Source organism: Vanessa tameamea, chromosome 17 (genome assembly GCF_037043105.1).
Source record: "Vanessa tameamea isolate UH-Manoa-2023 chromosome 17, ilVanTame1 primary haplotype, whole genome shotgun sequence".
NCBI lineage: Eukaryota > Metazoa > Arthropoda > Insecta > Lepidoptera > Nymphalidae > Vanessa > Vanessa tameamea.
In genome coordinates, this window is record NC_087325.1 from 7,123,814 (window position 1) to 7,138,176 (window position 14,363).

General features: G+C 31.5%; 1 protein-coding gene across 8 annotated transcripts in view; it reads right to left on the reverse strand.

Moving 5' to 3' along the window:
- The window catches only part of Pde11 (Phosphodiesterase 11), a 231,852-nt gene that overhangs the window by 119,137 nt on the left and 98,352 nt on the right, over positions 1 to 14,363 (reverse strand). The window contains exon 2 of one of the 8 annotated variants that reach the window (XM_026640181.2): positions 2,030 to 2,345. The exons of the other annotated variants lie outside the window; for them this stretch is intronic. Coding sequence (XP_026495966.2) covers positions 2,030 to 2,162 — 133 coding nt within the window. The 5' untranslated portion in view covers positions 2,163 to 2,345. The remainder of the gene's footprint in view (positions 1 to 2,029; positions 2,346 to 14,363) is intronic. 8 annotated transcript variants of the gene reach the window in all.

Consider the following 14,363-nt stretch of genomic DNA (forward strand, 5'->3'; position numbering starts at 1 on the left):
GCTGTTAAGTGTTTATCTTGTTTCACTTATAGAGAAAATTCTATGAGAGTTGACAGCATAAATGTTTAAACATAGACACATGATCCTTGGCCTTCAATAACAACTGCTTCTAGATATAATAAATACACGGTAGTTATTTTTTCAATGGTGTTATGTATGTATATACATGAATATATTTTTTTAAAGTGACGTTTTTTATTTATCACGATAGTACAATCACTTACTTATTTTTTTATTACATTCTTGCTGCAGGAACTATAGAATACTTGGAATGGGCGAATGACTCACGGTCTGACGGGAATCAGGTTTCAAGTTTTTTTTTTTTTATTTACTTGTATCTCCTATAAAGGTTGAACGTGTCTCGATAGATCCGACAGTTCCTTTGATTAAGGTAAGGAAAATAAGAATTGAAAAGCATCCTTGAGATCCGTAGGTCGCCGAAAGAATGGGTGTCATTGTCAATACAATTTACTAAGACAATGGACAATAGTAGCCATGTATAGTGTCATGTTTAGCTCATACCTAATTTGTATTACACATTGATATTGATTGCTTTGAAAACACCAGACATGTGGCGCTTGTTGATAGATACTTCACATCTTCAGCATTGTAAACAGTAAAATACTTTGCAAAAATGTAAATCGCATAAAATAATAGACAATAAAAAGTAATAAAGATCATATTTTGCACGAGTATATACGTGTCTTTTGTATGTACTATAAATCACTATGTACTATAAAATATTAAATATTGTATGATTACCTATAAATAAATAAGTATAGACAACCTTTAGGTAAAATTACTTTATTTAGATTACAATTTCTTAAAGAAAAATATATAAAAATATATTGTTTAAATACAACTTAACGCTTTACATTTTTCTTTTTAAACAACATATCACCATAAAATAATAAAAAAAAAAAAAATTTTTCAACCATCCGGATTTTAGATATGAAAACTAAATGTATATGCTATTTAAAATTCTTATGTATTTTAATTTGAATGTAAAAATTTACTGAATTACAAGGCCAAAGATATTTATTTATAAGATTAATAAAAACGATCCTTACTTCGGAATCTTACATTCAACTTGGTACAATCCATCAACAAATCGGACGATAAGTCCTAACGTCACGGAATGCAGCCGCAAGGTCGGGTACGTTCATCAACCGACCGTTTGAGATTTCTATGATATACCTATCACCCTAACAAACCTATTTAATTGCAGGACAACAAGAAATAAAAAAATACGATTAAAAAAAAATCAATCAGAGATGAATTTTCTATTACACACAATAAACATATAAATGAGAATTTTTCAATCGTTACTTTTTTAACTGCTTTATACGAAAAAATAAACGAAATATTATAAATATTTCTTTATCTAAATACAATAAATCAAAGACTATAAAATTTGTTGATAAATTCGACATTTTAATAAATAAATAATTATTTTTTATAATACCATAAAGTTACGTCAAGAAAGTCGTACATTAGTTTTTATTATTTAGTTCGTTTAGAACAATTTTCCGGTCATAAAATTTTAGTCTATTGAGAAACAAAACTGTACTTAAAAATAGTAACCTATAAGATTAAGAGTGCATTATAAATTTGTTTACATATAAATCAGTCACAAGTTATCCCTCATTTAAGCAAGCCGGTCAGTTTTAAAGACAGTAAGCCTTTTCAACATTCAAGGTCGAGCGTCGTATTAGTTTAATTATCAAAATGGAATTTTCCAGTGTTTTCTGTCAGTTTAAATGCGAAGGTTACGGTATGCTCAAAATACCAATTTGAATATTCTTCAATTTGTTATATTGTTTCCACTATATCCCAATTAAAGACTCATTAAACTTTTTTAAACTTTATTGTAATCATTTCCTATTGTGAATGGTTTAAATTGCTTATGTTTATTCAAACATAACTACAGAGTGTTGAATAGTTATGTCCAAATAGTATTTTTCCTTTTTTGAAACATAAAAATCAAAATTGAAATGAAATAAAATCAGAAATAAAAAAAATACTATACCAAAACATTTTCTAACGAGTGGGCAATTCATCAAGTACTTCCAGGGTGTGTGTGGGGGTTGTTTTTTCTTCTTGCAACTCCTATGTGAGGGGTGGTGGCACCGCTCAGGAGCCTTGCCGTGCTTCGTGAACATTCCGAGTATGCCCTGATACTTCCATAGACATTCACATCACTGATAAAAATGACTACACCACACAACACTAGTCGTTAACTCGCCAACAACTCACAAACACTAATCACAAAGAAATACCACTAAAAGGTCATCTGTAGCCATCACCCTGCCAGCCAAACACTACGCGGGTGCAGCGGACATTAACTGCAAAGAAAAGAAAACAAAAAAATGTAGTAACGCCCCACCCCAAATAAAATAAAAAGAGAAATTAGAATAAAGTAGACCAGACACATCGGATAGTTCTTAAATGCTCGTAACCTCGTACCTTACGCTGTTTGTCGTCTCGAAAGGACGAAACAAAAAACATAGCTTCACAGCTGACTATTTGTAATGCGCCGTTATGATATGAAAGTAGATGTATGTCAATGTTTCACTAGCGTACTGACACGAATTTGTATCAACGCACACGGTCTATTAGCTTCATAATCTTGAGTACCCTTTCTAATGGATAAACGAAAAGTGACATCGATTTTTCGGAGAATCCAAAACTGTGCCATTTACGGATCTTTTGATGAAATAGATTTGTATTCTATATGTATATCTTATCGCACACAATATGATCTCAATCATTATAATGTATATAGAGGAACGCAATCCTTATCGGTGTAACAAATGCTAACATTTTCGACACGGGTCAGAAAAATCAGACGATAAAACCCTTTATTGAATGGGAAATTGATTACACTTGAATATAAAACTGTATAAATAATAAGTTTAAATATAAAGACAACATCTTGACGACAATTGGAGATAGGATCGTCAAAAACACTATTGGGGAAACAAGTCTTTTATCGTTGCACTTGTTTGCATGCGGTCACAGACCGGCTGCGGAAGGTCAAGGCGCCTACTACACGTACCATGCTTGGACAAGGATTTTATTATTGTTCCGTGAAAATTATGAGAAAGTATATTGTTGCTGTTTGAAGCGCGATCTTTGTTTGCATATGTTCTTTAAAAATGATCAGTGACCTTAGCATTTTAGGGAGATAATATCAACACAATCTTTAATCCGAGAAACTGCCCAGTTCTAAAATATACTACATTTTGTAACAACTAGTAAATATATTTTGTTTAGTTTTCTTAAATTAACAGTGTTTTGTTTTGTTTGATTGGAAACTTTGAATTACGATTTCATAATTATTGTTCGAACTTAATGGTTTAAAAGTCTCAGGTATTAATTAACTGGCCTTCAAATTACAATATATCTTTATAACGTAAGTTTTAATAAAAATATTTTGTATTGTGGTAACAATCATAAAAATATAAAAGAATATCAAAAATATTTATAGTCCAACACGAAAATATTGAAACCGAAATGAATGTCATCACAACAAACATTTTAATTATTTAAGAATATTAAATTTTTTTGTTATATTTCTTTGTGAATATTTTTGTTTTACATCTTATGACAATATATCCGTCACGAAGCAACTTCATCCATCAATATTCTCAGAGATCAGGGCCCGATCGATTTTGTTCCTCCCTTATATGCATGTTTGAACAGTTATATAAGTACACGTCCGAGCCGGATGATTCACTTTATACCAAATACGGTATTCGTTCAAGTGTGTACCCTTTCTTGTGTTTGAAATAAAAAACAGAACCAGACTTTCAATGTTAATCGCTTCAACGTCTTGTTTTACTTCTATATTATTTGCTAATTTATATTAATACCATTATTTCTTCAGATAATAAAAACTATTCATGAACGAGAGCAGATGGCGTCTTTGATATCCGAGCATATCGTTTGTACAAAAGTGACCGTTTGGTGGAGCTCGGGGGTTAGGGGGTAGATGTTCATTCATCTGAAGCGTGACGTCATACGGGGTCGTGTCCCCGCGGTTAGCGACAGAAAATAGATGACGAGAAAAAAACTTCGAACATCAAATCGATCTGTACACAATGTTCTCTTCGGTATCTTCGTCCTATATATTTTTTTAATGATTGGAAATATCATGTTCAGTAAATTGTAGAGACAGTGTCTGTAGTCTTTATTCAGAAAGTTAATGCATTTTTAATGCTTGAGCGCAATCGTCGTCAGCTAGACTCATACTAGGTTCTATCGTATATAGCGAATATATGTCACCAAGTATTTTCAATAATGTTTACTATTTTATTCCTTTTACATATATTTCAAGATAAATGTTTCCGATGCAGTACAACATGGCGCTAAGTTATCTGAAAACATGACAATATTGCATGCATAAGAATTAATGTCTCGACCATCTTTAAAAAAATACTCTTGCAATGTTTCTTTAAAAAAATACAAAACATTGTATATATGCTTTCAGTAAATGCAAAATATTCGCAATATATTTTAGGCTTCAATCAATTGTACGACTCAATTGAAATATAAACTATTCATTCAACGCGAGCAAATAAGCGAGTTAAAGCTAGTTGTGGATGCTAACTAGAATTAGAAAGTAATAAAACATAATTAGTGAAGTAAGCAAAATGTAATCGGAACGATGAGCTATACAGTATGGTGATAGTGTTTGTAACATAATGTTTCAGTGAGGGCATATCGATTGAATTAATGAGATGGCGGAGCACGTGTGGTCCGTGTGTCGAGACGTGGAAGCGATTACAAATGATAGAATTATCGCTTTAAAAATTTTTTTATGGACACTTTATGACATAAGAACAATAGATGGAATTTTGTAACGCTGTTGTTGGCGTGATTTAGGTTTGTATAATCGTAAAAGGCAGCGTTTTTAATGATAATTTAAACACGTAGTTCGGTTTTGCGAAACTATGTTGAAGTTTACAACGTACGGTAACGTATGTACTATAAAAAGTAATGATGTAATCACACTTTTTATTTAACGTCATAGTGTTTAAAAATTCTGATAAATACATCCAAGGATTATGGCAACTTTCATATTGCTTATTAAGGTTGCTTTAATATTATATTACATAGGTCGATATGAAACTTCTATATTTTTTTTATTAAACGCAGGAAGGCAGACTCCCTAACAGGCCACACGCAGTGGTCAATTCAGTTATAAAAGTGCCGTAACAAATATTATCAATTTTTCCCCACACCGCCAATACGTGCCCAAACATTGGAGATATTGCGAGTATGTCCCTGGTGCATGCAAATTACTCTTTCTCACTTATCCTTTAAACCGAAAATACAAATTATTTGTTTAACGGTAAAATAATTGATGAGTAGCTTTACGTAGTGATATATTTATCAGATATTTTGATTTAACCTTGCTTATAAATTGGTATCGTTATTCCGTACACGACTTTAAAAAAAAAGGTGTTTATTTCTTTAAATGTACCATTTGTTATTCTTATTTAAGATCAAAGGTGGAAATGGGCAAAGCCCAAACGTTACCTATTTTTTAAAACGTTTAACATCAGTACCTATAACATATTCATATATGGTAATAAGTTATGCGTTAACAATCTCTGTTTAATAAGAAAAAAATATCAACAATTTTATGTATCTGCACATACAGTATATCGAGCTGGCTGCTTGGACATAGAAGTGTAGAGAAATTAAAAACATATTCATGCCTTCCCGAGGACCGATTGATTACGTGACCAATATTAAAGTTTTCTTAAAGGAACTCATTTGTCATAATAAAAAAATTAAACAGTCTCAAAAACGTATCTACGCATGATATATCATAGATCAGATATCAGTTAGCACAGAAGTGTGATGCACTGACACTTAAAATATTGGTTAGTTCATAAATAAAGATTTTAATTTTTTTAATCTTTTTTTTATTTGTATATAAATTAAATTTATCTAAATATATTTTAATTAAATAATCTACATATGAATATATAAATAATGTTAATTTGGATGTTGAGCTTTTTAATGTATCATATTAATGCTAAAAACAAAAAAGCCTGTTATTTATGTTTATATTTTCGATTTCACGCAAATTATATTACTAGAACGAAATGATAATTTCATTACAATATAATAGGTTATAGTTTCAAGTAGACAAAGATAACAAAATATGTATGTATAACAATTGTACTATAACTAATCTAAGACCTATTCATTTACTTAAATTATTATTTGAACTTTTACTTATTATAGTATGCTACCGCCAAATGGCAATACCTATTTTTGTTGTGTTGCGGTTTGAAGGGTGAGCCAGGGTAACAACATATAAGGGGTATAACATCTAAGTTGCCAAAGTTGGTGGCGCATTGGCGATGTAAGGAATGGTAGTTATTTCTTACATCGCCAATGTCTATGGGCAGTGGTGACCACTAACCATCAATTGGCCCATTGGCGCGTCCGTCTACATCATACAAAGAGGAAAATTAGTGGATCTACAACATGTACATATCATAGAATAGTTGGCGGTGGCATACTAGGTATATATGTTAGGCATATATTTTATGGATAATCATGGATAATGTATCATTACTGTTATATAGGTACTTATATGCCGGGTGTGACTTAAAATAAACTCGGCCAGATAAATTATAATTATTATATTTAAAAATAAAAACATCACGGAATAAAACCTTAATTTCACCCGTGTGAAGTCGGGACGTGTAATTTTAATATAAATTTGTTTTAAAAGAATTTAAGTCCACTCAGAGGAGACACGTCATTGTACGGTTGCGATAACAAGTGATCGGGTAAGTATGACGGAGGCTTGCCGCGATAACACGAGGTCAAACATCCAATAAAACAGTACACGCACAATAACGACAACATACATTAAATATGTTTTACCTAATATCCGAATACGTTCTAATTTTAAAAAGAATTACAGTTTTAATTTTTTCAAATAAAGCAATATTACCAAATAAAATTAACATGCAACGTCTAAAGGTCTAAAAAATATTGATGATTTTTTTTGGTAAAATATAATTCTTAAAAACTAAATATAAAATAATTTAGTCTCAAGTAACAATAATTGCTATGCCAGACGCCGCTGCTTCGAACGCAAGTGGGGTTGTTCACCTTTAGGAATTAATGGTGTGTTTTACTAATGCTTTTGTTGTGTTCTATCGTTAAATTTATAACAAAACGGAAATTTATCGTGATTATGTATCGCTTAGCATTTACTAATGATACTGATGCTAATAATCTGGGAAAGTTAAAGATAACACCAGAGATTAAATATTAAACTAGGATTATAATCTTTAATCCGTTCTAATTTCAAATATTTAATAACCGATTTATTAATTTCAAACCCATTATTCAAATATACCATTTCAAATGATGGTGCGCGAAAATGAGGTAAATTTAAAACATCCAAATAGGTTTACGTATAAATAGTAAAGAAAATAAGGTATTCGATTTTACATGATCATATTTAAGTGACATCTAGAGCACGTGCTTTAAAGTAATTGTCGATGTGTGAGTAAATACACCAGTAGTTGTAATTGCGTATCTTAGCTGGCGGAGAGGGCGGGGCGGCGCACGCGAACTGATAATAATTATTAGTCTAGGGCAATTAAGAGGCGCCAGATATACGCCATGGATGAGATAGCGGACTTGAGGAACAGAGGCCGACTTGAAAGAAGAAACGATCTTGTAACAGATCCGGGTTCCATAGCTGTGACTAGTGACAAATAGAAAACTCGAAGATTCATAAACAAATCGTAGAGGATATTCCAATTGGTAAAAAAATTGCCACAGATAATATGTAAAATGTAATCGAATAACTATAATTCGAGAAAAATGTCTCTCATTTCTACAATAATATATTGAGTCAATGATCTTTTGTCATTTAATCTTCGTTCATCAAATCTCGGTCGTGCAAAGGGTTTCCGTAACAATAAGTCTACCTATTCTCTCAATCAAAACCTTCGACATGATCACGTGATAATTATATGTTTCAATAAACACAATGTGACCATTTTATAGTTATATAAAGTTGTCGTCTTTAAGATCCGATCTTGGATAAGCAATTTTGCAATTGAATAAGCGATTGGTTCAAACAATCGCATGCTTGTAATATATTGTTTAGTTACTGTGCAAGCATGCATGTGTGTTCTTCAACACATTTACACGCAGCGCTTGTAAAACCGAATGGAAGATATTGAGCGGTTGAAAATAATCGTAATTAGCCGAAATTACATTTGTTGGTAGTTTTTCTCTATTCACTTAAGATTTCGTTGGCTGGAAGTCGACTATTTAAAGTCAAGAAGATGTCGAAAAGACGATACGTATTATGTGGGAGATGAAATGAGCAATAATGGAGTAACTAATCATAAAAACTGTGCCATACTCAAATTTAACATTGCTGAGCTAAGATCTCTTATCTAGGAGCTTATTGAACTACCCATAGCGGATAAGGGCACCGTGTACGAGATGAATACTTATAAATACAAATTAAACACATTAAAATTCAGTGATCAAATTAACCGTACTTGAACCCGCAACCTTCTGTTACATGTGCCAACCACTAGGTTATCTCGGCTCTTCTAAACAAATTAAATGCAATAAACAGATGAAATACAAGCAAATGACGACGATGAATCAAAATTTCAATGAAATATCTGAGTCAAGATTAGATAAATAATATGTTATAATGGAAAGTTTACTAAAGGTCCTACTGTCTATTTGAATGCAACTGTGACGTCACCCAGACATGCAAATTTTCAAACACTATCATAAGATATGTGTTATCATATGTTTTTCCGTGTTATTTAATAGGAAATCGCGTCGACATCAAATATCTCCTTATTAATAACAAGGGGAAGTTTACAAACCATTACTATAAACATCAGTTGATTAGATAAAGACTTTACATACTACGACGCTCATTAGGAACATTGCGTTCATTATCTTCGATGATATTTAACAACTTTTGCATAGTGAAGAGACTGTTTCTGATTGGTTCCTTTTTATAATTCGAATTTTAAAAGTAACAGCATTTTTTGTCGTTAAGATGGTTTGGAATTAATTTCACCACACTGTTTCAAATCAGGTTGATACACATGCAGATGTTCTTTAAGTAGAAGTGAAGCCGCAATCTTCGGTTAAGTTTCATATCTCCTAACAACTGGACTAAATATCACGTATTTGATACACTTTATAATAATCGTTATGTTTTCGCAAGGAATATTGAAATTAGCTACATCGTTACAGCGAGGCTCATCAAAAATCGCTTAAGGATTATCAAACAATCATCAACGTAGCGTTTTCCTCCTAAAACCTGAATATCTGTTCGTTTATTACAGATAATAATGCAAGTTCTGCCGAATAGTAACTTAATTAATGAAGTCGAGAAATGTAACCAGAATATTAATATCTGCCTGTTATATATTTCACTAAGACCTTCTTGCTTTAACACAAAAAGATTAATCAATCATATGTATATTATAAATGCGATCCGACCGACATACAATTTTGTATTCGCTTCTTCAGGGGTACAGGAAAAGATACCTGACCTCCAGTAAAACGGTGGCAAAATCACGGTTGGATACTATAAAAAATATATTCGATATAGTAATATAATCATTAAGAAAATATCGAAATATTGCACACGGTAAGTGGAAATTCATTGCAAAAACATTTTCCCAAATCAAATTATGAAGTGGTTTATTTTTTAAATTGACGTTTAAGTTACAGTCAAACTATAATTATGCGTCAAATTTGAAACATCTGACCACGACAAGACATTTTATTGTAAAAAATATTTCTCTGAAATGTACAGAATCGCTGCACTTGCCTGTGAGTCTGAAATTTTATCTTCTCATCCTTCCCAAAGAAGTTAAACTTGAAAACCAACATGTAAAGATTTTCTTTTGTCGATATAATATTAAGATTTTTATTGTTTTGTTTTGTATGTTACGAATGTTTTATAAAATAGCCAATCAATTATAATTAACGATTGTATTTGAAAAATAAATCAATCATTGAATTGTTTTGATTTCAACGATTGGTCGAAGTTAATTATGAATGAGACTAAACATCACTACAAAATCGATCGTCGTCGGAACTACGACAATGTACATTTTATAGTTTCGCGATTATGTATGGCTAAATAAAAAATAAATCATCGCGACGAAAATCCGATTATAAAATCTAGAATACGTCATTGAATGTCGCAAATAGATTTACGACATACGGAAATAATAATTTTGAAACGATTGTTTTTCGATCTAATCGGATGTTCATCGATTTTTAAATATTAAAATAAATAAAGTTCTCAATTATTTATTATTCATATACCAAAACTTTCCCATATATTCAAAACATTTGTTTTGAATATACTACGTTACATGGGACCGATGCCAATATCAATACACATTCGTCGATAATTCTAGACTGCACTTAACGTATATTGGCAAAATATTCGATATTTTTCAAAAAACTTAAAAAAAAAATTGCTTCAAAAAAATACGTCTATAACCTTCATATTACATACGTTGACCTAGAGTAAGGTTTATTATATAAATTTATAGTTCGCTTTCGTGAACATTTTGATATTATTAGCGATTAAATCGTCGGACTTAATTTCCGCCTATTTTTCTTTTAAAACATGAAAAAATCGTAAAATCTATCTAGTTCTATGACATTAGAAATAATTATTTTTTACATTTAAATTTACATCTACACATATATAAGTGCATAAATATAACACTAGAACTCCTCTTGACATCTTAATCCACTATTCTATTTTCGTTTCCAATGAATACCGAATGATTAGTTCCATTTTCTGAAATCGTGAGTATTCAGCGACAATAATACTGATTACACAAGAATTTACGATTTGTACCATCATTAGGTCTTATTGATGTGTAAATATATCGATGGTTATGAATCGATTCGAGTTGAGTCGATGAGAAGGTTGTCGCTAAACGTATAGATACATAGCGTTTGTATACGAAGATATGTTTAATACTCAGATCTAACTGTTCACTTGTATGTATCGCATCGTCGAATAGATATATATTATATATTTTATTGAAACAAATTTTTATGAGTTCTGAACGAAATTATTATTATAGAAGAAAATGAAATTCAGGTTTTGTCACGTCGATAGTCTATAATTAAAAAACGCCTACATCTTTCGGTTTAATTTGTTTTTTTGTATATTCGTTAGTCGTTTTGTCAATAAAACGTTACAGAAAAAAAAACATCTCTTCATTTATTAATATAGATATTACAAATAATTGCATTAACGTATGCCATTTGCTTATAAATTTATTCATATATATAATATTTTCATGAATATTTTAATTTGATTGCAATAAATCTTTACATAGTATAAAAAAAAGTCGCTTTCTCTGTCCCTATGTCCCTTTGTATGCTTAAATCTTTAAAACGACGGAACGGATTTGTATATAATACATAGACAATATAGTTAAGTAACACTGATAATTTAAAAAAAATCTAATGTGATGTCGTAAATTTATGCATTTTTTGCGCTTACATTGTAAACGCTGGCTGAACCCTACTAGATAGATCAAAATAATGTACTACAGAATTGTACACCTCAAAAATGTCTACAAAAAAGTCCGCGATGGTATATGTCTATCTCTTAATGATAACCCATAATAAGCATTTTTTTATCGTTTACTTTGTACGAGAAATAATGGCTTATTTTCGAAGCGATTTTAAGCAATATAGCATTAATCCTTATCCAATTAGGTACCTTAAATAAATTGTGCATTCAATAAAGATCAATATGGCCCTGTACAGCATGTAATTTAAATGAATATTTTCGAAGATATTACAGTTTTAAAAAGCAGGGACATAGCGGTTTGTATTTCCTAATGAGTGAAAACTGTGTACGTTGTACCTATTTGTTATCACTACATAGTATAAAACAAAATTGCAAAATTTTGATGAGGTTTTTTTTAATAGATAGAGTGATTTAAAGAGAATGATTTTGTATGTAGAATACGTGGACAATATAGTAGATAAACACTGATAATTTTAGAGGTTTCTAATGTGATGTGGTGAAGACACATTTTTGCGCATATATTGCAGACGCTGGCTGAACACTATGAGATAGATCAAAATAATGTACTACAGAATTGTACACCTCAAAAATGTCTACAAAAACGTCCGCGATGGTATGTGTCTATCTGTAAGTGATAACCCACAATAACATTTTATTGTCATTTATTTTGTACCACAAATATTGGCTAATTTATGACGAAGCGATTTTGACCTATACAGCATTAATCCTTATCCAATGAAATACCTTAAATACATTGTTGACATGGCCCTTTACAGCATATGATTTAAATGAATATTTTCGGAGATATTACAGATTTCAAAATTCCGGATCGTAGCGTTTGCGGTGGTACCGGCCGGCCGGGGCGACGGGAGCATGCTATAGACGCCTCGGAGGCCGCGGTTCTCCCTGTAGCATTTGAATTTAGCGGCGATCGCGCGATCGGACGCGGTTATTATCGGAGGTCTCTAGCGAGGGAAATAATAATCCATACTTCCATACTAATATTACAAATGCGAAAGTAACTCTGTCTGTCTGACTGTCTGTCTGTCTGTCTGTCTGTCTGTCTGTCTGTCTGTCTCGCTTTCACGCCAAAACTACTGGACCGATTTAAATGAAATTTGGTACACGAATAGTCTAGAGCCTGAGAAAGGACTTTTACTTTTTATTTGGAAAAAAGTGCTGTAAAGGGTTGAAAAGGGAGATGTAAGGTTGTAAGTTGTTGAAAGTATTGTCATGTTTAGAATTTTTAGAACTAGAAGCATAAAACTTATATATTAGGTTATACACTTATAAAATAACATATCATGACACTCACTCAGGGGGATTTGAATATTCTAACCCCTAAATATGTGAAATAGGGGTTGAAAGTTCGTATGGATTTTTTTAAGTTAGAAACATGAAACTTTATTTATCGGCTACTGATTAAAAATGAGTAGATACGTATTTAAGCGTTTCTTGATATTCTACCTCTGAGGGGGTGAAATAAGGGATGAAAGTTTTTATGGAAGTCCGTCATTTTTAAATTAAAAACAAACAACTGTTTTTTGGGATACCGATTAGAAATGAGTAGATACGTATTTAAGCGTTTCTTGATATTTCACGCCTAAAGGGAAAAGTAAGGGTTGACATTTCGTATACAGGTTAGTCTGGAAGTCCGTCATTTTTAAGTTAGAAGCATGAAATTTTATTTTTGGGCTACCGATTAAAAATTAGTTGAATTGCATTTAAGCGTTTTTGGATATTTTACGCCTAAGGAGAGAAATTGGGTTGACATTTCGTATATAGGATAGCCTGGAAGTCCGTCATTTTTGAAGTTAGAAGCATGAAATTTTATTTTTGAGCTACCGATTGAAAGTGAGTAGATACATATTTAAGCGTTTCTTGATATTTTAGGCCTAAAGGGAAAAATAGGTGTTAACATTTCGTATTCAGGTTAGTCTGAAAGTCTGTCCTTTTGAAGTTAGAAGGTCGAAATTTTATTTTTGGGCTACCGGTTAAATATGAGTTGATTCGCATTTAAGCGTTTCTGGATATTCTACCCTAAGGGCTGAAATACACACCAATGTGGTATACCAAGAGGTATAACATTAACGTAACATTTTAAGTTAATTTGTAAATATATTCATATTCTACGCGGGCAAGGCCGCGGGTAACAGCTGGTTAATAATAAATTTAAAAGTATCATTAAATTATTCATTCATAACGGTATTTATTTAAATATTGATCATAAATTTATCAATAAAATTCCAGGATAAGTGCATTCCTTATCCTTTAAAAGCAATTTTGGTAAAATTACGGTTTTTTTTTAGCCGTCCTATGGGACGGCTAATATTAGTCAAGGTATGCCTTGACTAATATTTTAAATACGAAAGTGAATTAGTTTGTATATTATGTAAGTAAAAGGAATTCGACGCAGTTTTATTACTTCTAAGATTAGTATAATTAAACCGTTCATATATCTTTCAACAACAGTTTGATATGTGAAAGCAGGACAAATAAACAAATAGAAAAACTTTCTCATCTATAATATTTAAAAATGAATGATTGTATGTCCCATATGAATTCATATAACATTCATTCATTGATTGATTTGAAACTTTGTACAGTTATTGACACGTGCGCGAAGGTTTCTGGGTATCATCAGCGCACAATATACGCGTGAGTTTTATCGGATAATGGCTTACAACAAAAAAACGAAGAGGGATCGCAATCGTCTGTGACGGCTCGTTGGTTAGAAGATGTTTAAAACGAAGATTGCGGA